The sequence below is a fragment of the Pristiophorus japonicus genome, chromosome 16 (genome assembly GCF_044704955.1).
Source record: "Pristiophorus japonicus isolate sPriJap1 chromosome 16, sPriJap1.hap1, whole genome shotgun sequence".
Taxonomy (NCBI): domain Eukaryota; kingdom Metazoa; phylum Chordata; class Chondrichthyes; family Pristiophoridae; genus Pristiophorus; species Pristiophorus japonicus.
This window is the reverse complement of record NC_091992.1, coordinates 82,459,249-82,485,757: the sequence shown is the minus strand read 5'-3', so window position 1 is coordinate 82,485,757 and position 26,509 is coordinate 82,459,249. Positions and strand designations below refer to the sequence as shown.

General features: G+C 45.2%; 1 protein-coding gene across 1 annotated transcript in view; it reads right to left on the bottom strand.

Annotated features, from left to right (window-relative positions):
• cacna1g (calcium channel, voltage-dependent, T type, alpha 1G subunit) overlaps positions 1 to 26,509 on the bottom strand; it is a 372,532-nt gene that overhangs the window by 67,996 nt on the left and 278,027 nt on the right. Inside the window, exon 25 of the mRNA XM_070857502.1 lies at positions 5,470 to 5,621. Within this exon, the coding sequence (XP_070713603.1) occupies positions 5,470 to 5,621 (152 nt within the window). The remainder of the gene's footprint in view (positions 1 to 5,469; positions 5,622 to 26,509) is intronic.

The following is a 26,509-nucleotide window of genomic DNA, read 5'->3' as shown; positions in this document are numbered from 1 at the left end:
TCCTCCAAATTTATATTTGACATAGAATCATAGAATGATACAACACAGAAGCAGGCATTTGGTCCATTGGCCTGTGCTTGCTCTTTGGTACAGCTAACCAATTAATCCCACTCCCCCACTCTTCATTCCCCACAGCCCTGTCCTGTAAATGTTTTCCCTTCAAGTATTTATCTAATTCTCTTTTGAATGTTACTATTGAATCTGCTTCCAGATCACAACAACTCACTCTGCAAAAAAATTTTTCTCATGTTGCCTCTGATTCTTCTGCCAATCACCTTAATTCTGTGTCCTCTGGTTACTGTCCTTCCTCCTCCAAATTTACCTAACTATGAACAATTTGTTAATCTAATACTATCTCATGCTGATTTATTTCCTGATGAATTTCCAGTTGGAGACTGCACATTTGTTCCAATAAAATAAATAATATATTATGTTAATTACCAAGATACATTGATAACCATGATGTTCCACAATGCCAGTGAGAGGGAGATGGAAGAACAAATATGTGGGCAAATTGCTGTGAAGTGCAAAAACTATAGAGCTGTAATCGTGGGGGATTTCAACTACCCTAATATTAACTGGGAAAAATGCAGTGTGAATGGTACAGAAGGTGCGGAATTCCTAAAATGCATTCAGGAGAACTTCTTTAGCCAGTATGTAACAAGCCCAACAAGGGAGGGGACGGTTCTGGACTTAGTTTTGGGGAATGAAGAGGGGCAGGTGGAAGGGGTATCAGTGGGAGAGCATTTTGATGCTAGTGATCATAATTCAGTAAGATTTAGGGTAATTATGGAAAAGGACAAAGGTGGACCAGGAAAAAAAAGTTCTCAATTGGGTTAAAGCCAATTTTGTTGAGCTGAGATGGGATTTGGCCAAGGTGGACTGGAAACGGCTACTTGATGGTAAATCAGTGTCAGAGCAGTGGGAAGCATTCAAGGAGGAGATCCTGAGGTTACAGAGCAAGTATGTTTCCTTTAAAAAAAAGGGTGGGCCTAACAAATCTAGAGCCCCCTGGATGTCAAGGGACATACAGGATAAGATAAAGAAAAAAAGGGAAGCTTATGACAGATTCCGAGAACTCAGTACTGCAGAGACTCGAGAGGAGTATAAGAAGTGCAGGGGTGCAATTAAAAAAGATATCAGGAAAGCAAAGAGAGCATGAAAGAATGTTGGCAAGTAAAATCAGGGACAACCCAAAGATGTTTTATTAATACATTAAGAGCAAGAGGATAACTAGAGAAAGAGTGGGGCCTATTAGAGACCACAATGTGTGTGGAGGCAGAAGATGTGGGTAGGATTCTTAATGAATACTTTGCATTTGTTTTCACAAAAGAGAGAGGCAATGCAGACTTTGTACTGAGGGAGGAGGAGTGTGAAATATTAGTCGAGATAAACATAGTGAGAGAGGAAGTATTAAGAGGCTTAGCAGTTTTGAAAGTAGATAAATCCCCAGGCCCATATGAAATGTATCCCAGGGTGTTAAGAGAAGCAAGAGAGGAAATAGCAGAGGCTCTGATCATCATTTTCCAATCCTCTCTGACTACAGGACTGGAGGACTGCTAATGTTGCACCTTTGTTTAAAAAGGGAAAAAGAGATAGACTGAGTAATTACAAGCTAGTCAGCCTAACCTCAGTGGTGGGAAAATTATTGGAAAAAATCCTGAGGGACAAGATAAATCTTCATTTGGAAAGACATGGATTAATCAAGGACTGTCAGCATGGATTTGTTAAGGGAAGGTTGTGTCTGACTAAATTAATTGAATTTTTCGAGGAGGTAACCAGGAGGGTCGATGAGGGCAGTGCGTATGATGTAGTGTATACGGATTTTAACAAAGCTTTTGATAAGGTCCCACATGGCAGACTGGTCACAAAAATCAAAGCCCATGGGATCCAGGGCAAAGTGGCAAGTTGAATCCAAAATTGGCTCAGAGGCAGGAAGGAAAGGGTAATGGTTGATGGGTGTTTTTGTGACTGGAGGGCAGTGGGGTTCCACAGGGCTCAGTGCTGGGTCTCTTGCTTTTTGTGGTATATATCAATGACTTGGACTTGAATGTGGGGGTATGATTAAGAAGTTTGCAGATGATACAAAAATTGGCTGTGTGGTTGATAATGAAGAAGAAAGCTGCGGCCTGCAGGAAGATATCAATCAACTGGTCAGGTGAGCGAAACAGTGGCAAATGGAATTCAATCTGGATAAATGTGAGGTAAAGCATTTCGAGAGGGCTAATAAGGCAAGGGAATATACATTAAATGGTATGACACTGAAAAGTGTAGAGAAACAAAGGGACCTTGGAGTGGAGATCCACAGATCCCTGAAGGTAGCAGGCCAGGTAGATAAGGTGGTTAAGAAGGCATACAGAATACTTGCCTTTATTAGTCGAGGCATAGAATACAAGAGCAAGGAGGTTATGCTTGAATTATTTAAAACACTGGTTAGGCCGCAGCTAGAGCACTGTGTTCAGTTCTGGTCACCACATTACAGAAAGATGTGATTGCACTGGAAAGGGTGCAGAGGAGATTCACAAGAATGTTGTCTAGACTGGAGAATTTTGGCTATGAGGAAAGATTGGAGATGCTGAGTCTGTTTTTGTTGGAACAGAGGAGGCTGAGGGCAGACCTGATTGAGGTGTATAAAATGATGAGGGGCCTGGATAGAGTGGATAGGAAGGACCTGTTTCCCTTGGCAGAGGGGTCAACAACCAGGGGACATATTTAAAGTAATTGCATGGAAGGTTTATAGAAGATAGGAGGGGAAATTTCTTCACCTAGAGGGTAGTGGGGGTCTGGAGCTCACTGCCTGAAAGGGTGGTAGAGGCAGAAACCGCACCACATTTAAAAAATACTTGGATGTGCACTTGAAGTGATGCAACCTACAGGGTTACGGACCAAGAGCTGGAAAGTGGGATTAGGCTGGATAGCATTTGGTCAGCTGGCGCTGAAATGGCCTCCTTCTGCGCTGTAAATTTCTATAATTCAACAGTAGCACTCTCATCTGAATGTGAGGTTATCCACTTTAGTGGTAAAAACAGAGAGACAGACTATTATCTGAATGGTGACAGATTAGGAAAAGGGGAGGTGCAATGAGACCTGGGTGTCATGGTACATCAGTCATTGAAGGTTGGCATGCAGGTGCAGCAGGCGGTTAAGAAAGCAAATGGCATGTTGGCCTTCATAACGAGGGGATTTGAATACAGGGGCAGGGAGGTGTTACTACAGTTGTATAGGGCCTTGGTGAGGCCACATCTGGAGTATTGTGTACAGTTTTGGTCTCCTAACTTGAGGAAGGACATTCTTGCTATTGAGGGAGTGCAGTGAAGGTTCACCAGACTGATTCCCGGGATGGCAGGACTGACATATCAAGAAAGACTGGATCAACTGGGCTTGTATTCACTGGAGTTCAGAAGAGAGGGGATCTCATAGAAACGTTTAAAATTCTGACGGGTTTAGACAGGTTAGATGCAGGAAGAATGTTCCCAATGTTGGGGAAGTCCAGAACCAGGGGTCACATTCTAAGGATAAGGGGTAAGCCATTTAGGATCGAGATGAGGAGAAACTTCTTCACCCAGAGAGTGGTGAACCTGTGGAATTCTCTACCACAGAAAGTTGTTGAGGCCAATTCACTAAATATATTCAAAAAGGAGTTAGATGTAGCCCTTACTACTAGGGGGATCAAGGGGTATGGCGAGAAAGCAGGAATGGGATACTGAAGTTGCATGTTCAGCCATGAACTCATTGAATGGCGATGCAAGCTTGAAGGGTCGAATGGCCTACTCCTGCACCTATTTTCTGTTTCTATGGTTCTGTCTCTGAGTCAGAAGGTTGTGGCTTCAAGCCCCATTCTAGACACTTGAGCACAACATCTAGGCTGGACCTCCAGTGCAGTGCTGAGGGAGTGCTGCATTGTAGGAGGAGCCGTCTTTCAGATGTGATGTTAAACTGAGGTTCCGTCTGCCCTCTCAGGTGGATGTAAACGATCATGTGGCACTATTTAGAATAAGAGCTGGGGATTTCTCCCCGGTGTCCTAGATGCCTTGTTTTCCTACATTACAATACTTCTAAAAATAGTACTTCATTGGCTGTAAAATACTTTTGGGATGCCCTGAGGTCATGAAAGGTGCTGTATAAATAAATGTTTTTTTTACTCTTTCATTAAACTTGTTGGTTATCCAATGAGATATGACCTTTCAAAGTGTATTTTGTTCTATCTGAGTCATTTCTAATTCACAAGCTGGGGTAAAAACAGTTCAGTTAGACTGGCACTGCTGTGTTACAGGATATTGGTGTATCACATCAATGACTGGGGTTGAGTACACTGCATCAGATCATGGAATTGTTTGACCCAAAGTTAGTCAAACCCATCCAATCCAAAGGATCTGAAGTGAAGCCACTGCTTCCTTCTCTGGTGGAGTTTGCCATGGGGAAAAATCTGATCTAAGCAGAGATTTCTTGACCTTCACCCTATTGCATCATCAGCATACTGGCAGATTTCTGCAGATTGTCCTATTGAGGCATCTCCATCTTCCACAGCTTTAGTTACAATGCAACGTCATGAACTGGAGAGCAGCAGGTAAGATTCACCTGAAGACAAATAAGGGCGAGTTAATTATCTGAAGCTAGAAATGATTGTTGTGGATATTAGCGGAAAAAGCTTAACACATTCCTCTCTCTGGTATTTTAAAAATAAGTGGGGTTAACACCTCCATTAAAATAGCCAACAGAGGAATGTAGTAGGAAGAGGTTCGGTATAAGAACATAAGAAATAGTAGCAGGAGTAGGCCCTACGGCCCCTCGAACCTGCTGTCATTCAATAAGATCATGGCGGATCATCGACCTCAACTCCACTTTCCCGCCCGATCTCCATATCCCTCGATTCCCCTAGATGCCAAAAATCTATCCATCTCAGCCTTGAATATATTCAGAGACTCAGCATCCACAGCCCTCTGGGACAGAGAATTCCAAAGATTCACAACTCTATGAGTGAAGAAATTCCTCCTCATCTCTGTCTTAAATGGCCTTCCCCTTATCCTGAGACTGTGCACCAATATTGCTAACGCGAATTCCCAGGCTTTCCAATGCAGAGAGTGACTGTAAGGTCATTGTGTCTATTGGTGCTAGCTCTTCAACTAGAACTATTTTTTCGAGTCCCATTTCTCTGCCTTGCCAGAGGTATCTCGTAGCAACACCGCAGTCCAATACTATTGGCCTGTTACGTCCCACAGACTCTTTCAGCAGGATTGGTTGCATCACCTACAGACGTCACCAAGCAAAGACCACCATCAGGACTTTACAGGCCTTTCAGTCCTAATGTACGAGATGAGTTGCCATTTGTTGGCTCTGGTCATATCTCCTGCCAACTCGTACTTGCTTCTAAAAGTAGTTGGTGTTAGGAAGCTGGAGGTGGTCAGCTTCAGAACTGTGACCAATGCAATTTTTCTGTTTCTAGTTTGATTACAAAATAATCTCCCTTACCTTCGGCTGCCGATAATGTTCCATTGCCATGGTGATTACATTCAGCCCAATCACTACAGTGATGAACAAATCCAAGTAATGGCTTGTGCACATTTTGTGGATGAAAAGTCGAGCAGGAGAATAGTCAGAGTAATAAGGCTTACACTGCGCTTCTAAATGTGGAGGCAAGACATTAAACAAAAAAACTTTTAGGTTTCAAAACCATGACATTTTCTTATCGCTGTTATTTTGCCACGCACAATTGAGCTAATTTCCTGCAACAAGAACTCCAGTGTTTATTCAGTGTCAAAAGCAACCTGCAGAAAACCGAAAGGCATCCCATCTCTTGTAGGTCAGATCTGCGGAACACCTCAATTTGGCATCACAGAAATCCATGAAGGCTTGCTCTCGATCACAAGTGGCTTGAGTTCGGGGAGGCTGAGCTCCACGTGTATATCACAAAATTGCCTGGAATGTAGCTCGATTGGCTGGCTACCTCGGCTTTCAAAGGCTTAGGATCAATTCATAAATGGGTGATCCAGTACCTTAAGCAGCTGATAATGTGAATAAGAGCTCCCATCCCACCCAGGACCCATGACTTTGAAGTCGCAAGGCAACCTGATATCTTAGTTTGGTCGGACATGCTCATTAAATAAGGACTTCTAGCTCAGACTTTCAGAACTCGTCACTTGAGAGAATTCTGTGAATTTTCTTTTAATCACAGTCATCAGAAAATGATGTCAGTCACCGATTATGGTGCAATCAACCAAGCTTAAAATAGAACAAAGGATGTATGCGGGAACATTACATTAGTGAGTCTAAAACTATTCGTGTTCGGTGGAAATAAAACTTTTTCTCACGGGTACTGAGTACGAGACACGTATCTTACCAAATAAATGGCACTGCTTTCTTCCATTTGTGTATACTTTACAACTGACAGCTCCATTTTGTTTTTTTAAAAAAAGCTCTCCTGCAAAATTCTTGCAAATCCCACATTCAGTGAGACACCAAGGTTGACAGAATTGTTCTTTTGACACTGAATGCCTGAAGTGATAATCACGAGTAACATGCAGGTATAATTAGTCTCCAAAGCGACCTGACTGCAGCCCATTAGCTTTGTGAAGCTCTCAACACTTTAAGCTGCGTGCTATAATTCAGTTAACTGCGTTGTACAAGGGACTGCTCATTACAATCATGGGCCAAATATGCAGAAGGAGTAAATCTGCAAGCTGCATCATCACCAAACATCCTTCTGAAGTCATAATGAACATGTCTTGCCATAGGGTCTTCTGGCCAGTTCGCTTCTTTTTTTTAAACTAAACATAAAAGTTACCTCCCCCATTTTCTCCCTTTCCAATTTAGCAGCTCCCCCTTCCTGGCAGATGGAGTTAAGATACAGACCAACCAGGGTGTTGGCCTCGTGTGCATCCCGCTTTTAATTTTAATCGCTCCACAATTGGCGGCCATGCCTTCAGCTGCCGAAGCCCCAAGCTCTGGAATTCCCTTTCTAGACCTTTCTGCCTCTCTACCTCTCTCTCCTCCTTTAAGACGCCCCTTAAAACCTACCTCTTTGACCAAGCTTTTGGTCACCTGTCCTAATACCTCCTTATTTGATTTGGTGTCAAAGTTACGCTGCTGTGAAGTACTTTGGGACGTTTAGCTATGTTACAGATGCTATCATAATGCAATTTATTGTTACTGTTTTAAACTATTTGCAGATTCGAGCATATCTCAAGATAAGCAATTTCTTAAATATTTATTTAAAATATAAACATTTTGATCTATGGTCTTAAAATATTTATGATACTTTTAAATGTGGGTCCTTGGAGAACTGGAGTGACACAGTTAAGCATGTCCAATGAAACTGAGCCAAAATTCAATTAGCTTGTGATATGATTCCCATAGGAAAAATTACATTAAACCAGGTTAATACAGATTTAACATCAGGACAAAGATTTCATGCGTGCCAAACATCCACACAAGTAGAATATTTCCTTCAATCAGGGCACTGACCTCCACTGACTTGAAGCCTTCTATGTCAATGGCTGAGTTGAGAAAGTAGCCAGCCCAGTTAATGTATGCCACATGGAGCTAAGGCATCCATGATGGAGTTAGGGTGACATAATCTCAGTTATCCTATATTTATATTTATTTGAATAATATATTTGTATTGGCCTATCACTGCATGGCAACAACAATACACATTGCTAACCAATGGGACCATGGGTGTTGTATAATGGCGCTCCCTTTCAACTTCAAGGAGAATGGTTGGTGCGAAGTAGATGCAAGTAACAACAAATGAGGGCTAAGATCTAAATTAAAGAGATCAAAATCATAAAAAATTGCACTAATTAACAGTTATACCCAATAACGTCCATTATTTCTTATTCTTAAAGCTTGTCAATGCTTTAAACCTTTCTGCACAATGTGCGTTGATCTACTGAACAGTCCCTTCATTCACACCCGGATTTGTAATTAGTACTTTCAGATTGCAGAGTCGCTTCTTTGTAATTCAAACCAACTGATCGTTTAACCAGAAATAACTTTTAAACTTAAGCAATCCACTCTAATGTTTCGAAGATCTAACATGCTGATCATGCAGCTGAATACCGATAACAGTCGCTTTTCCTTCGGTCTTTAACAGCAGAATGTAGCTGCATGCAGTTGGTAAAGTTTAGATTATTATAAGACAATCTTCATGGAAAGTCTTTAATAAGGAGGCATGGACCTTTATCCATTTTAGACTATTGGTTTGACACCTTGACTGAATGCTGAGTGAAAAGAAATGCAATCATTTTGAAACATGGATGTACGAAGTTCAGAATTGTAATGGTCTCTTTAAACTTCATCCCCATCATTATTTTTCTGGCAATTTATAAAAACAAAAGCAAAGAGATCATGTTGGAACTTTATAAATCACTGGTCTGGCCTCAGTTGGAGTATTGTGGGAAATTCTGGGTACCACACTCCAGGAAAGATGTAAAAACCTTAGGAAGGGGAGGTTTCCAAACCTCTAAATTGTCAGACTGCTTGCCTGACATCCAGTTCTGGGAAGACAGATGCCATTGTTTTCGGACACCAACACTAACTCCATTCCCTAGCCATCCCTCTCCCCAACATCTGTCTGAGGCTGAACCACACTGTTCGCAACCTTGGTGTTATATTTGACCCTGAAATTAGCTTTCGACCACATATGCACAGCATAACTAAGACCGCCTATTTCCACTTCTGTAATATCGCCTGTCTCCACCCTTGCCTCGGCTCATCCGCTGCTGAAACCCTCACCCATGCCTTTTTCTCTCTAGACTTGACTATTCCAACGCAATCCTGGCCACATTCTACCCTACGTAAATTAGAGGTAATCCTAAACTTGGCTACCCGTGTTCTAATTTGCACCAAGTCCCGCTCACCCATCACCCTAGTGCTCGCTGACCTACATGGGCTCCCGGTTAAGCAACACCTTGATTTCAACATTCTCATCCTTATTTTCAAATCCCTCCATGGCTTCGCCCCTCCCTATCTCGGTAATCTCCATCAACCCCACCACCCCCCCGAGATACCTGCGCTCCTCTAATTCCGCCCTCTTGAGCATCCCTGATTATAGTCGCTCAATCATTGGTGGCCTGGGCTCCAAGCTCTGGAACTCCCTGTCTAAACCTCTCCACCTCGCTATCTCTCTTTCCTCCTTTAAGATGCTCCTTAGAACCTACGTCCTTGACCAAGCCCTATCCTAACTTCTTATGTGGCTCGGTGAAGCGTCTTGGGGCGTTTCACTATGTTAAAGGTGCTATCCAAATACAAGTTGTTGTTGTTTAACAGGATGTTACCAGAGATGAGGGACTTCAGTTATGAGCAGAGGTTGGAAAAGTTATGACACTTCTCCTTAGAACAGAGAAGGTTAAGAGGTGACCTAATAGAGGTTTACAAGATGATGAGAGGTGTTGATAGAGTAGATAGAAAAAAACTGTTCCCTCTGAAGATTGGGACAATAACCAGAGGTCATAGATTCAAAATCATTGGCAACAGATTGAGAGGGGAGATGAGGAGAAATATTTTCACTGAGAGTTGTCGGGATTGGGAACGCTCTCCCTGAAAAGCTGCTGGAAGCTGATTCCATAAATGATTTTAAAAGGGAGTTGGCAGGTGCTTGGGGATGAGGAATTACAGGGTTCTGGACAAAAAACCGGGGGGTGGGACTAAGCACAACTGCTCTTTCAAAGAGCCAGCACGGGCATGATGGGCTGAATGGCCGCCTTCTGTGCTGTAAGTTTATATGATTCTATGAATTTGGGGATGAAATTAGTCTTTATCGGTAGTGCAAGGGGGGTGATAGCAAATTGGCAGCCTGTTTTAGAAAATCGCACAGGGTGTAAAATGGCTGCTGATTGGCTATTGCCCATTAATTTCATTCATTTGTCTTAATGGGAGCCCATACCCAACAGCTGTTGCTTTCACCTCCATTTTAGTTGACCATTTAACATCCAATTCTTTTTAGTAGTGAGGTTGATAGCCTGGAAATTATGTATTGTGGCATTGTATGAGGAGGAGATTGGAAAGGTGGCTCTAGCTGATCGCTTCGCTTGTGTCATGTCATCTGCCGACTAAAAGTAGTTAATTATTGAGATTGCAAGCCCAAATGACACTATCTTCTTGAGGAGATGAAAACGGAGTCAACAAAGGAAATATAAAAGTCAGTATGCGCTGCTATGAGTTCACTCATTAGGCAGACACGTTTTTAATACTTTTGGGATGAGGGCTACTTGTTTTGGTCTAACTTGGAGACCCCTCTTAAATTGCACACATCTTATAGTCCACGGCACCATTCATTCCCTTAGCCTTTTTGAGCGACACTGCTCGTCTGTGCCAAACTGTGGGCAGATTTATACTGTACTCCTGCACTTAATAGGAAGATTGGGTTAAGATTGCCCAATGATGTAGAATGGTTATAGCCCTAAGAGGGAGGAGACTTCCGTCCCATTGATCCATGCTGGTTTCAAATGCAGGGATCTGAGAGGTGAAAGGACAGCGTGCTCGGCCACTGTGCCTCCAGCCCTTTGACTGTGTTTTATTTCCTAAGGATCATTATGTCTGATCAAAGCAACAAAGCAAAACCATCCAATCGAAGTGGTGATGGGTTTAACGAGACCATTCTCTGCTTGCAATTCAGCAATCTTTTTTGACAGTAGTCCGTGACTCCTTATAATCTGCACAGTGGTTAAAACAGAAAACAGTTTAGTCTTGGGAAATACAGACAATGTGTGTGCCCATTGTCACACATCAGAATACACACGCTTGCACAGCCGACGAAAGATATTACAGAGAACAAAGAGTGGGGATCGGATTCTGAGATCATATCCACATCCTCAACACTCGGTTGGACTGGATTAGACTGACTGACACCAAACCTAACAGGTAATCAAACGCTAGATCATGTGGCTTGGAACAACTGGGGAACAGGAAACAAATCAGCAAATGAAAGTCGCACAGTTCATCATAACACATACGTTGGACACGATCAAGCTGTAAATCCAGCCATTGGACAACAAAACATAGGAGTTTGACATTTTTGGCTTGATACTTTGAGCACAGCTATCGGAGATTTGGCCCAGGAAGAGAGATAGAGAGTTCTGTCGCTTCCCCTCCACAACCATTGGCAAGATTAATTGAATTCACAATGTAAACTGAAGCAGGCTAACAGCCATGATCTTATTGAATGGTGGTGCAGGCTCGAAGGGCCGAATGGCCTACTCCTGCTCCTATTTTCTATGTTTCTATGTTACTACGACAGGGGTTTTACCCTGAGCTCACTCATTGCTTCTGACATGGCGAGAGAATGCACCTTTGTTTACTTGGTGAGCCATCTGTTGGTGCATTGAGAATTCAGTGGATCTTGCTTGCTGGTGGGGTGGGGGCATGTGACTGAACTCTTTACAATCTTTCCCTCAGGCTTAACTTAAAAATCAACAAAATTCAAATCTCCTCGACACACTAGCTTGAACACTTCAACTTCCAAAATGTGTTCAGGGTACATCATCGGAATAGAGCCTGCTCATTTAAATTCACTTATAGCATGTGTCAGCAGCCAGGTAGGCTGAAAATACAAGAGGGTGCAATATAGTTTGATGGTTACGGCTAATTTTACAGCTTTTTGCAGCGATACATCAGCAAAATGTCTCTTTCAACCCAGGAAATCCTTCAGTAACATTGCACCTTGCAACATGCCATGATAGTGACTCTAACCACACAAGGAATCATTGGAGCCATTAATATTCCATTCTTGCTGATTTGAGAGTTTGTGTCACTGTGATGTGCATGAGTGTGTAAGCATACAGGGACATTTTTCTATGTTGGGGGCACTTTATATATATGCAAGATGTGTGGGTGAAGGAGTCCTTCGCTACATGCTTGAAGTGCTGTTTATTTGTAGATCCTCTGTCTGAGAGTGTTTGATAAAATCTAGACTCCAAAATGCTTCAGAATATGACTTAGAAAATAACTCAATCACAGTCCGTCATCGTTCTGCCAGGCAGTAAGAATGCTGAATGTTCGATACTGCTTGATTACAGATAATGTCCTGACCTGCCTGTTTTCCTGTTTCTTTCCTTACAGATCTATGCATGCATTGTACTGCAAATTTTTTAGGTGCCTGGAAGTTTACTATTGTTTCAAGTGAGAGCTGGATCTGGTTTGGCTGGGGTGGAGATCACCTCTTACACAAGGTAGGTACTGCAGTGAATTCAGGGCCAGAGTGATCTCCTGGACTAGTTTCGATCGCCTAGATGGGGCGCAGAGGAATTTCCTAAATTTTCCTCCCTCCAATTGGCCTGTCTTTTTTTTTAACCTGATTTTTCGCCTCTTCCAGGAGATCCCATGGTTTCAGGTGAGGTGGGGTGTACACATTGTGATACACAAGGTATCGCAGTTGTGTGGGACAGGCTTGAAGGACCAGATGGTCTTTACCTGTCCGTCATTGTTCGTATGTTCGTAAAAGTTGAAAAACATTCCAGCAAAATAAAACAGATTTTCTTTTTTTAATCACCTAAACATAGCATCATCATCATCATAGGCAGTCCCTTGAACGCCACATGAGTTCACAGATGTTTCAATGAAGGACCCGATGTTCCAGTCCTGAACTCCAATTGAGGAGGTGGAAGATGCCTGTGCGTGGATTTTTTTAACATGTGGTGACTGTAGGCATAGCAGATGTACGTAGACTGACCCAATGCAAATTAAATGCTGTACTTTAAAAATGTGTCCGAAGGATGTAAATTTATATCTATAGTACATGAAAAATGGTTTGCGGGTATGAAGGTATAGGAATTTATAACGTAAATATAACTTGTGCAGTATGCATCAAACTTTGTCATGTAATGCTCTGAAGGCTTTGGGGAAAGAGACATTTGCATTGATAAAAAAATGCGTTAGTGTCCTTACTGGCGCTCGCTAGTTTCAAACATCATTAGTACACATTTGCAAGGGGATACTGAAACATTGCGACACAATAGACAGTGAACAAACTATGAAGAGTCGATACGAACACATATTTCACGCAGACAGTACTAAACAATTAAATACAAAACATGACAATCACATGGAGACAAACCGCAGTGGTCTTTCTGAGTCTGCATTTGAAGAGTGGGAATCTTTGGAATGAGAAAATGAAAGTAAAATTATGAGAGCCTTATGCTTTGTGATGTTTGGGACATTACTCAGATAACGTCATTGGTAGGTTGGGGGGATTGCGTCCCATCAGAATTTCTTCGACACAAGGGTGTCCTGTTAGTTTTACTGCCTTCCAAATCAGAGGCTTTTCTGGCCCAGCAAATCTGATTTAAGCACTGCTTGAAATCCATCCCAAAGAGCAGCATTTTACTTAGACTGCAGAATATTTGAGCTATTGGTTTGGATATTACTGAATGAAGCATTTAAGATCTGCTTTTAAATTACAATTTGTGGTGTGAAATTCAGCAGCAACATCAGTATTGTCTATAAGACTATCCACAGCAACTGCCACCGGGATTCCTACAAATATTCCCCAAGCATGGCCTTGCATGTATTCATTCCTACGCTTGGTAAATCATTTTTATTTTACTGAGCTCTGCTTATCTGTACTAATTTTAAAGAGATTTTAAAGAGGCAGTGTTAGATTAAACCTGGGCAGGGAGTTAGGCCATACAATGATTTTATTGAGTTCGATAGTTTTATGTATTAAGCCTTACCCTGCTGAATAAACATGAACTCTGTGCAACTGCTACATTATGCTCTGTGACTAATGGTGCATGGCATTATCTGTGTTTATTTTAACATCAATGCTTTGTCATTTGATAGCAACAACACAATGCTGCATGCACGCTCGATAGCACAGGGCTCACCTTTATACATGCTCACTCACGCGAGCCTGGTTAACCTATTAGTTAACATACTCTTACATTAGAACATAAGAACATAAGAAATAGGAGCAGGTGTAAGCCATTTGGCCTCTCGAGCCTGCTCCGCCATTCAATAAGACCATGGCTGATCTGATCTTGGGCTCAACTCCACTTCCCTGCCCGCTCCCCATAACCCTTCACTCCCTTATCATTCAAAAATCTGTCTATTTCTGTCTTAAATTTATTCAATATCCCAGCTTCCACAGCTCTCTGAGACAGCAAGTTCCACAGATTTACAACCCTCCGAGAGAAGAAATTTCTCCATCTCTGTTTTAAATGATCGGCCCCTTATTCTAAGATCGTGCCCTCTAGTTCTAGTCTCCCCCATCAGTGGAAACATGAATGGCTGTGTTCGTCTTTCTCCATGATTTTTGCTGGTTACAGCGGGAGATGGGAGGACCCCCCCAGGGGAAACTCTACCCCTGTTGTCTCCCCCCGAAAAAATAAGTATCTGCCAAACCTATTTTGTTTGGGCAAAAGGGCAAAAGCTGGGAAGATCCGTATAAGGGGTCGTCCATTTAAAATGGAAATGAGGAGGAATTTCTTCTTTCAGAAGGTCGTGAATCTTTGAAATTCTCTGCCCCAGAGGGCTGTGGAGGCTGGGTCATTGAATATATTTAAGGTGGAGATAGACAGATTTTTGAATGATAAGGGAGTCAAAGGTTATGGGGAGTGGGCAGGGAAGTGGAGTTGAGGCCAAGATCAGATCAGCCATTGATCTTATTGAATGGCGGAGCAGGTTGAGGGGCCGAATGGCCTACTCCTGCTCCTATTTCTTATGTCTTAATGTTCTTACGTGTGCCACAGTAACATCACATGAATGGGAACAAGGTGAGATTCGAGCCATTGGTTTACAAATAAATAAAGGTTGACCAAGAGCTTTTTGTTCCTCCCCTGCCCCCCCGCCCCCCCCAATAAAGATGACATTGGCCTTGAAGGATCCAAACTCAAGGCCGCAGTCTGGTGCCTTAGAAGGCAACGTCACTGAGATGTACCATCACTGTGCTGAGTGTCACCTCTGGCAACAGCCCTATTCTCTTGACACCGAGAATCCGGCTGGTCTGCCAGTTTGCTTGAAAGGCTGTTGGCAGAAGTACACAATAACTTAATACGCGGAAGAAAACCCTGACAATAACATTTAAAAAAAACCTTTTGGACTTAGTTCCACAACTGAAATGAGAATATTCTGATTCATCACTGCGCTATTTCCCAGGTTGGGACTTTCCAATTAACAGTGATTAGCCGAAACAGACAAAAGAATCAGAAATATTCCAGAGAGAGCTTTCTAGTTTGAGATGACAGTCCTGGAACTGCTCTGTGGGTTTTGGTGTGAAGGTATCAGGAAAGGACACAGCTGGGAAGTGTGAAATTAGTACTCCGCTTTCCAGAAAAATGATAATTTGTTATATAAGCCACGTTGAAAAGCAACGAATCCAACAATCCCGCAGCTGCCTTATTAGATTAACTTGACATTTAAAAGTTAGTATTTACTTGAATGTTGGCTGAATAAACCTAGTCCTGACTTAAATTGATAGCTCCTTGCCTGCACAATTTTATTTCATAAACTTTTAACAGTGGATTTGTCAGATCTGGTTCCCTATTTACACTGGGGTGTCACTGAACACTCAACCAGCTGAATACAATTTTGCCAGTTGGGTGCTTTGGCTATGTGAGGGACATCTCCAAATATGGCGATGCTGTCAAAGCCTAATATTGATGTCTCTATGACCTGCTCTGAACGAGGAGGACTTATCGCCATGGGAACAACAGCGCGAGGACTCCTTTTGAGATCAACTACCACTAGATTCATCATCATCATAGGCAGTCCCTCGGAATTGAGGAAGACTTGCTTCCACTCTAAAAGTGAGTTCTCAGGTGACTGTACAGTCCAATATGGAAATTACAGTCTCTGTCACAGGTGGGACAGACAGTGATTGAAGGAAAGGGTGGGTGGGGAGTCTGGTTTGCCGCACGCTCTTTCCGCATGGTTTCTGCATGCTCTCGGCGACGAGACTCGAGGTGCTCAGCGCCCTCCCGGATGCTCTTCCTCTACTTAGGGCGGTCTTTGGCCAGGGATTCCCAGGTGTCCAAGAGGATGTTGCACCTTATCAAGGAAGCTTTAATGGTGTCCTTGAAACGTTTCCTCTGCTCACCTGGATTAAACGCTCCAGAGCAGGCTAGTGGAAGATTTGTGGGGTCAGCTCACATTTGAATTTGGTAAGGACTCCACCTCAGAGTAAGTTAGCGAGTGTTTTTCCAGACATTGGCTTTGTGTCATGGCGTAACCCCAAAGCTTAATCTGATTGCTATGGCAGCAGTTAAGTGTGAGTAGCATCCTACTTAGAGCTTCTTCTGTCTCTGCAACAACTAAAGGCACCAATCACTGCACTTCATGTCATATTTCTGGCCTCATTAATCTGTGCCTATATCTGTAGCTGTATCATTAAGTTTCAAAGTCTGGAGGTTGGTTGGGATTTATGGAGTATTTCAGTATTTCATCGTCATTGCAATTAAAGTATTATCTAGAGACGTCAGGTCAGGGACAAACCACAGAGGTGTGAAAATAGATGACCATTTTAGAGTTCTTCTTGATCAGCTGTGGGTTTCGGGGACGGAATTATGCACAGTTTTCCTCAGGAGATTAAATGTGCAGAGCGGGGCAGATAGACTGTACGTGGATTGGGGAAAAGCAGCCTAGATGGGGCAAATGGCTATTTTTTTGTACTTTTTAATGTTTTAAAATGTAAACATGGTGCTCACTGGAATGCTGTTTGTTAGCATAGTCCCTTGGGTCCGAATAACAACACAACAATGAGAGTGGGGATTGATGATAACAATGGTACCAAACCCTCTTACTCGACAGCTCCAATCTTGTCGGGAGCACAGAAATCATCATCATCATCATCATAGACAGTCCCTCGGAATCGAGGAAGACTTGCTTCCACTCTTAAAATGAGTCCTTAGGTGGCTGAACAATCCAATACTAGAACCACAGTCCCTGCCACAGGTGGGACAGACAGTCGTTGAGGGTAAGGGAGGGTGGGCCAGGTCTGTCGCACATTCTTTCCGCTGCCTGCGCTTGATTTCTGCATGCTCTCGGCGATAAGACTCGAGGTGCTCAGCGCCCTCCCGGATGCACTTCCTCCACTTAGGGCGGTCTTTGGCCAGGGACTCCCAGATGTCGGTGGGGATGTTGCACTTTATCAGGGAGGCTTTGAGGGTGACCTTGTAACGTTTCCTCTGTCCACCTTTGGTTCGTTTGCCGTGAAGGAGTTCTGAGTAGAGCACTTGCTTTGGGAGTCTTGTGTCTGGCATGTGGACAATGTGGTCTGCCCAGCAGAGCTGATCAAGTGTGGTCAGTGCTTCAATACTGGGGATGTTGGCGTGGTTGAGGACGCTAATGTCGGTGCGTCTGTCCTCCCAGGGGATTTGTAGGATCTTGCGGAGACATCATTGGTGGTATTTCTCCAGCAACTTGAGGTGTCTACTGTACATGGTCCATGTCTCTGAGCCATACGGGAGGGTGGATATTACTACAGCCCTGTACACCATGAGCTTGGTGGTAGATTTGAGAGCCTGGTCTTCGAACACACTTTTCCTCAGGCAGCTAAAGGTTGCGCTGGCGCACTGGAGGCAGTGTTGAATCTCCTCATCGATGTCTCCTTTTGTTGATAAGAGGCTCCTGAGGTATGGGAAATGGTCCACGTTTTCCAGGGCTGCGCCGTGGATCTTGATGACTAGGGGGCAGTGCTGTGCGGCGTTACAGGCTGGTGAAGGACCTTTGTCTTACGGATGTTTAGCGTAAGGCCCAGGCTTTCGTATGCCTCAGTAAATACATCGACTATGTCCTGGAGTTCAGCCTCTGCATGTGAGCAGACGCAGGCGGCGTCCGCGTACTGTAGCTCGACGACAGAAGTTGGGTTGGTCTTGGACCTGGCCTGGAGACGGCGAAGGTTGAACAGCTTCCCACTGTTCTGTAGTTTAGTTCCACTCCAGCGGGGAGCTTGTTGACTGTGAGGTGGAGCATGGCAGCGAGGAAGATTGAGAAGAGGGTTGGGACGATGATGCAGCCCTGTTTGACTCCGGTCCAGACATGGATTGGGTCTGTAATGAATCCGTTGGTAAGGATCATGGCCTGCATGTCGTCGTGGAGCAGGCAGAGGATGTTGATGAACTTTTGGGGGCATCTGAAAAGGAGGAGGGCACTCCATAAACACTCGCGGTTGACAGGGTCAAAGGCCTTTGTAAGGTCGAAGAAGGCCATGTATAAGGGCTGGTGCTGTTCCCTGCATTTTTCCTGCAGCTGTCGCGCTGCAAAGATCATGTCCATTCTGCCCCATAGGGGACGAAATCCACACTGTGACTCCGGGAGGAGCTCCTCAGCCACAGGGAGAAGACAGTTGAGGAGGTCTCTAGCGACAACTTTCCCAATGGCTGATAGCAGGGAGATTCCTCTGTAGTTGCCGCAGTCGGACTTGTCCCCTTTTTTAAAGATGGTCACGATCACTGCATCTCTGAGATCTCCCGGCATGCTCTCCTCCCTCCAGATGAGAGAGATGAAGTCATGTATCTGCACCAACTGCGCCTTTCTGCCATACTTTAGCGCCTCAGCAGGGATTCCATCTGCTCCTGTAGCCTTGTTGTTCTTGAGCTGTTTTATGGCTTTTCCTACCTCATGCAACGTTGGGGTTTCACCTGAGGTGGTGGCGGGACGCATGCTGCGGGATGGAGACGAGAACACTCGGGTCAAAGGCAGAGTCTTGATTGAGGAGATCTTCAAAGTGCTCCTTCCAGCGGGCCCTGACTGCCTCGGTGTCCTTGATGAGTGTTTCCCCATTCCTGGCCAGTAGTGGGGTGGGGCCTTGGGAGTTTGGACCGTAGGTGGCCTTGACTGCGATGAAGAATCCTCGCACATCATGGCTGTCAGCCAGTTGTTGTATCTCCTGTGCTTTCTCCATCCACCACCTGTTCTTTAGGTCCCAGGTTTTTTGTTGGATCTCAGCCTTGAGCCGCCTGTAATGTTGCTTTGCTGCTCCCGAGTTGGGTTGTTGCTTAAGGCTCAGAAATGCTCTGCGCTTGTGGTCTATTAGTTCTTGGATCTCCTGATTGTTATGTATGTAATAACTCGATAGACTGAATACTGTAACTAACACAGGTACAAACCTGGCTCTGCTTTATTAGGGCCCAAAGCGATTACATTGCATGATGGCTTGCCTTTTATACCTGGGCTGCACACACATGCATACAGCCCAATGACCTCTGACAGTGGCGCCACCTGGTGGATAGTAACCCCAAGCATATGTACATGACAATATCCCCCTTTAAGATATTAGTAACGGTCTTTTTACAAATTGAGATGGTCCGGAGCTTTCTGCTCCCAAGTTGATCGTCTCAGTTCAGCTCCAGCCTTGGGCGAGCGTTCTGAGTGTGTTATGACTGGGGGCTGGGTAGCCGATCTGATGGGAGTGGCAATGACCATGTCAAGGATTGAAAGTCCAGATTCATTGATGACAGCGGAGTCCTCTGATGACTGAGGGTAGGTTGGTTGGTCACTGATTGTGTCTTCCTCAGTTTCTGGTTCATCCGTGTGCTGCAGCTTTATCTGTTCGACATGTTTCCTGCATGTTTGCCCATTCTTGAGCTTAACGATAAACACTGTGTTACCCTCCTTGGCCGTAACAGTACCGGCGATCCATTTGGGACCTTGACCATAATTTAGTATATACACAGGATCGTTAACAGAAATGTCGCGTGACACAGCAGCGCGACCATGATACTACTGCTGAATTTGACATCTGTATTCAACATGATGGTTCAAGTCAGGGTGGACAAGAGAGAGCTTGGTCTTGAGATCTCTCTTCATCAATAGTTCATCATGGGGGACCCCGGTAAGCATGTGGGGTCTTGTCCTGTAACTAAGCAATATGCATGACAAGTGAGTCTGCAGTGAACCTTGAGTTATACGTTTCATACTTTGCTTGATGGTTTGGACAGCACGCTCTGCTTGACTATAAGATGCGGGTTTGAATGGTGCTGACCTCACATGTTTGATATCATTGAGTTTCAGGAATTCTTGAAACTCCAGACTAGTGAAGCAAGATCCGTTGTCGCTTACAACGATGTTGGGCAGACCATGAGTGGCAAACATGACATGAAGGCTCTCAATGGTAGCTGTGGATGTACTGGATGACATGATTATACACTCTATCCATTTGGAATATGCATCAACCACAACTAATAGCATCTTTCCCAGGAAAGGACCCGCAAAGTTGATGTGGATCCTGGACCATGGTTTAGATGGCCACGACCACAGACTCAGCGGCGATTCTGCTGGTGCTTTACTTAGCTGCATGCAAGTGTTGCACTGATGCACACAGTGTTGTGTATCTGTAAAGCATGCACTTCCATGTTCCGTCACTAGGGAATGCATCCCCTGAAGTCCCAAGGGATCCCAGCATTCCTTGGGAGCACTGTATATAAGCCGGCCCCTAAGGCCTGTTACTCACTCTGGAGTGTCTTATTAAAGACTGAGGTCACTGTTACTTTAACCTCCCTTGTGCAGTCTCATCTGTGTTAGGAACATAATAACTGGCGACGAGTACACGAATCCAACGCAAAGATGCAGCAAACTGTGGGCATCCTGGAGAAGTTCTCGGAGGGTGAGGACTGGGAAGCCTATGTCGAACGGTTAGACCAGTACTTTGTAGCCAACGAGCTGGACGGAGAAGGAAGCGCTGCAAAAAGGAGAGCGGTCCTCCTCACGGTCTGCGGGGCACCGACTACAGCCCCATGAAGAATATTCTGGCTCCGGTGAAACCCACAGATAAGTCGTATGAGGAGCTGTGTACACTGATTCGGGAGCATCTTAACCCGAGGGAGAGCGTGCTGATGGCGACGTATCAGTTCTGTACGTACCAGCGATCTGAAGGTCAGGAAGTGGCGAGCTACGTCGCCGAGCTAAGGCGACTTGCAGGACAATGTGAGTTTGATGGCTACCTGGAGCAAATGCTCGGGGACTTTTTTGTACTGGGCAATGGCCATGAGACCATCCTACGAAAGCTTTTGACTGTAGAGACACCGACCCTCAGCAAGGCCATTGCGATAGCACAGGTGTTTATGTCCACCAGTGATAACACCAAACAAATCTCTCAGCACACAAGTGCTAGCAATGTTCATAAATTAACTGGAACTGTGTTTGCGAGCAGAAATGTACAGGGCAGAAACCACGAGTCTGCAACTGTCAGCAGGCCTCAGGTGACCCAGATGACTCAGAGTCCGCAACAAAGGGTGAATGCAAGGCAATTCACACCTTGTTAGTGTTGTGGAGGCTTCCATTCAGCCTATTTATGCCGCTTCAAAGGGGATATTTGCAAGAGCTGTGGAACAATAGGGCACCTCCAACGAGCTTGCAGACGAGCTGCAAGCTCTGCAAAACCTGCTAACCACCATATGGCAGAGGAAGATCGGTCCATGGTGGATCAAAGCAATTTCAAGCCTCAGAGAGAGGAAGCAGATGCTGAAGTACACAGGGTGCACACATTTGAGACGAAATGTCCACCTATAGTGCTAAATGTCAAATTGAATGGCTTACCCGTAACCATGGAACTGGACACCGGCGCTCGCCAATTCATCATGAGTAAAAAGATGTTTGAGAGACTGTGGTGCACCAAGGCACTCAGACCAGCCTTGAGCCCCATTCACATGAAACTGAGAACGTACACCAAAGAGCTTATCACTGTCCTGGGCAGCGCCATGGTCAAGGTCACCTACGAGGACACGGTGCACGTACTGCCACTCTGGATTGGCCCAGGTGATGGCCCCACACTGCTTGGAAGGAACTGGCTGGGCAAAATCCGCTGGAACTGGGATGACATCCGAGCGCTATCACATGTCGATGAGGCCTCATGTAGCCAGGTTCTTAACAAATTTCCTTCCCTTTTTGAGCCAGGCATTGGAAACTTTTCCATGGCGAAGGTGCGGATCCACTTGCTCCCAGAGGCACAACCCATCCACCACCACCAGGAACTATCAGAGGCTATCAGGAACGCATCTAGGCCACAGAATGTCATGGAGCTGCGGTCGTTCCTGGGACTCCTCAACTATTTTGGTAACTTCCTACTGGGGTTAAGCACCCTCTTAGAGCCCCTACATGTGTTATTGCGTAAAGGTGAGAACTGGATATGGGGAAAAAAACCAAGTTATTGCTTTTGAGAAAGCCAGAAACATTTTATGCTCCAACAAGCTGCTTGTATTGTACAACCTGTGTAAAAGACTCGTGCTAGCATGTGATGCGTCATCGTACGGAGTCGGGTGTGTATTACAACAAGCTAACGTTGCGGGGAAGTTGCAACCTGTTGTCTATGCTTCCAGGAGCTTGTCTAAGGCCGAGAAGGCCTACAGCATGATTGAGAATGAGGCATTAGCGTGTGTTCGGGGTAAAGAAAATGCATCAGTACTTGTTTGGCCTCAAATTTGAGCTGGAAAACGATTACAAGCCCCTCATATCCCTGTTCGCTGAAAACAAGGGGATAAATACTAATGCCTCAGCCCGCATACAAAGGTGGGCACTCGCGCTATCAGCATAAACTATACCATCCGCCACAGGCCAGGCACCGAGAACTGTGCGGATGCTCTCAGTCGGCTACCATTGCCCACTACGGGGGTGGAAATGGCGCAGCCTGCAAACTTGTTGATGGTGGCACAGCCCACAGACTTGTTGATGGTCATGGAAGCGTTTGAAAATGATAAATCACCTGTCATGGCCCGCCAGATTAGGACTTGGACCAGCCAAGATCCTGTCCCCAGTAAAAAACTGTGTACTGCATGGGAGCTGAGTCAGCATCTCCGTTGAAATGCAAGAGCTAATCAAACCGTTCCAGTGGCAAAAGGATGAGCTGTACATTCAGGCAGACCGCCTGTTGTGGGGTAACCATGTAGTGCTACCCAAAAAGGGTAGGGAGACGTTCATCTCGGATCTCCACAGCACACACCCGAGTATAGTAATGATGAAAGCGATAGCCAGATCCCACATGTGGTGGCCCAGTATCGACTCTGACTTAGAGTCCTGTGTACGGCAATGCAGCGTGTGTGCTCAGTTGAGCAACATGCCCAGAGAGGCACCACTAAGTTTATGGTCCTGGCTCTCCAGACCATGGTCGAGGATCCATGTCGACTATGTAGGCCCGTTTCTCGGTAAAATGTTCCTGCTGGTGGTGGATGCTTTTTCAAAATGGATTGAATGTGAAATAATATCGGGAAGCATCGCCACCGCCACCATTGAAAGCCTGAGGGCCATGTTTGCCACCCACGGCCTGCCTGACACACTGGTCAGTGACAACGGGCCATGTTTCACCAGTGCCGAATTTAAAGAATTCATGACCCGCAATGAGATCAAACATGTCACTCCGGCCCCGTTTAAACTAGCCTCCAATGGGCAGGCAGAGCGGGCAGTACAAACAATCAAACAGAGCCTCAAACGAGTCACAGAAGGCTCACTCCAAACCCGCCTGTCCCGAGTACTGCTCAGCTACCGCACGAGACCACACTCGCTCACAGGGGTGCCCCCGGATGAGCTACTCGTGAAAAGGACACTTAAAACCAGACTCTCGCTGGTTCACCCCAACCTGCATGATCAGGTAGAGAGTAGGCGGCAGCAACAAAATGTAAACAATGGTCGCGCCACTGTGTCATGGGAAATTGATCTGAATGACCCTGTGTATGTGCTAAACTATGGACATGGTCCCAAGTGGATCGCGGGCACGGCGATAGCTAAAGAAGGGAGTAGGGTGTTTGTATTCAAAGTACACAATGGACAAATTTACAGAAAGCACCTGGACCAAACGAGGCTGCGGATCACAGACTGCCCTGAACAACCCACAGCAGACACCACCTTTTTTGAGCCCACAACACACACCCAAAGGATCAACGACACCACCCCGGACCAGGAAATTGAACACATCACGCCCAACAGCCCAGCAAGGCCAGGCTCACCCAGCAGCCCTGCAGGGCCAACAACACGCCAGCCCAGCGAGGGCACAGCCAACACACCAAAACAGACATTTGTACCGAGGCGGTCCATCAGGGAAAGAAAGGCTCCCGACCGCCTCGCCTTGTAAATAGTTTTCACTTTGACTTTGCGGGGGAGAGAGTGATGATGGGAGCACTGTATATAAGCCGGCCCCTAAGGCCTGTTACTCACTCTGGAGTGTCTTAATAAAGACTGAGGTCACTGTTACTTTAACCTCCCTGTGTGCAGTCTCATCTGTGTTAGGGACACAATACACATGATTCCAGATCAGAGTCAATTCCAGGCCCCCATACATGAGGCCTGGCAATGGATTACTTCATAACAGTGTCGGGATGAGTGCCATGTGGACCATGTACAAATTTCTCTCTGTCTTTCTTCGGTATAACAACACGATTACCCCACAGTAAACAATCTGACTGAATGGATAGTTCGTCTTTGCGATGGTTGTAAGGTTTGGTCTCATCACCCATTTGCTTGGGTATGGCAGACCAATCACCACTAAGGACACAACGTTTCACAACCGATAATATCGGGTCCTGGCTGGTCCAGGTCTTAACTTGTTGAGACGTGAAAGTCCTTCACTTTCAAAAGCATTCATAACTAACAGTAGGTCTGCAGGTTGTGGCGTCTCCACCTCCAGTGTGGACAACGGCAGATAGCTTAGTGCATCGGCACAATACTTGGTGCCAGGTCTACGGCGAATGACATAATCATAGGCAGATAATATCAGCGCCCACCTCTGGATGCGGGACGATGCATTGGTATTGATGCCTTTGTTTTCCGAAAACAATGAAATGAGTGGCTTGTAATCTGTTTCCAGTTCAAACCGAAGACCAAACAGGTACTGATGCATCTTTTTAAAACAGGATAATCCTTCTTTTTCTACCATGCTGTAGGCTCTTTCCGCCTTTGACAAACTTTTAGAAGCATACGTAACAGGTTGTAGTTTACCCGACTCATTAGCTTGTTGGAACGTGCAACCAACTCCATATTACGAAGCATCACCAGCCAATACTAGATGCTTACACGGATCATAATCTACCAGCAGCTTGTTAGAGCAAAGCAGATTAGTAGCTTTCTCAAAAGCTCTATCTTGAGACGCACCCCAAACCCAGTTGCCACCTTTTCTTTGCAGCATGTGCAGTGGCTCTAATAAAGTGCTCAATCTAAGTAGGAAATTACCGAAGTAGTTGAGTAGATCAAGGAACGAACGCAGCTCTGTCACATTCTGAGGCTTAGGTACATTTTTGATGGCCTTGGTTTTCGAGTCCGTAGGCCTGATGCCATCAGCAGCAATTTTCCTCCCCAGGAATTCGACTTCCGCTGTCATGAAGACGCACTTCGAACGTTACAGTCTGAGTCCCACTTTGTCCAGACGATGTAAAACCTCTTCCAGGTTGTTCAGATGTTCGGCGGTGTCACGACTGTGATCAGGATGTCATCTTGGAACATGACGGTTCGAGGTACGGACTTCAGTAGACTCTCCATGTTCCTCTGAAATATGGCAGCAGCAGCTGATCGAATTCCGAAAGATCATCTTTGTAGATAAACAGTCCGTTATGTGTTGATGCACGTAAGTTTCTTCGACGTCTCGACCAGCTCCTGTGTCATGTAGGCCAACGTCAGATCCAGTTTAGTGAACGACTTCCACCCAGCTAGCGTTGCAAACAGGTCATCAGCCTTCGGTAATGGTTATTGATCCTGTTTTGAAACTCGGTTGATCATAACCTTATAGTCTCCACAAATCCTGACAGTGCCAACATTCTTCAACACAGGTACAATGGGGCTGGCCCATTCGTTAAATTCGACCGGTGATATGATCCCTTCATGCTAGAGTCTGTTCAGTTCGATTTCAACCTTCTCCCTCATCATGTACGGAACCGCCCGAGCTTTTTGATGGATGGTCTTGCATCCAAGTCCACATGGATCTGCACCTTGGCTCCCGTGAAATTGTCGATGCCTGGTTCAAACAGCGAGGGGAACTTGCTCAGTACTTGAGCACATGGAGTATCCTCCTCCGACGACAACACTTTGATATTGTTCCAATTCCATTTGATTTTTTCTAGCCAATTCCTGCCGAACAGCGTTGGACCATTGCCTGGAACAATCCATAACGGTAAATCATGAACCGCACCATCATACGACACCTTGACTACTGCACTGCCAGTCACCGTTATGAGTTTTTTAGTGTACGTACGTAACTTGGCATTGACTGGACTCAGCTTAGGCCTTTCAGCCTTAGTATCCCACAGCCTGTCGAATGTCCTCTGGCTCATTATTGATTGACTCGCACCTGTGTCCAATTCCATCGGTACCGGCACACCGTTAAGTTTCACATTAATCATTATCGGTTGGCTCTTTGTTAGAAACGAACACAGTGCATACACTTCCTCCTCTGATATCTCAGATTGCATACCGGATCCGCGGTATACCTGTCATCATCCTCCACATGGTGTGTTGCAGCACGCTCGCTCAGTTGTGGACACATACGCTGGAGATACCCCAGTCTCGAACAACCTTTACAAATATACTGTTTAAACCGACACTGATAAGGCCGATGATTTTTCCCACAACGCCAACACGGTGAAATCAGATTCATTTCTGT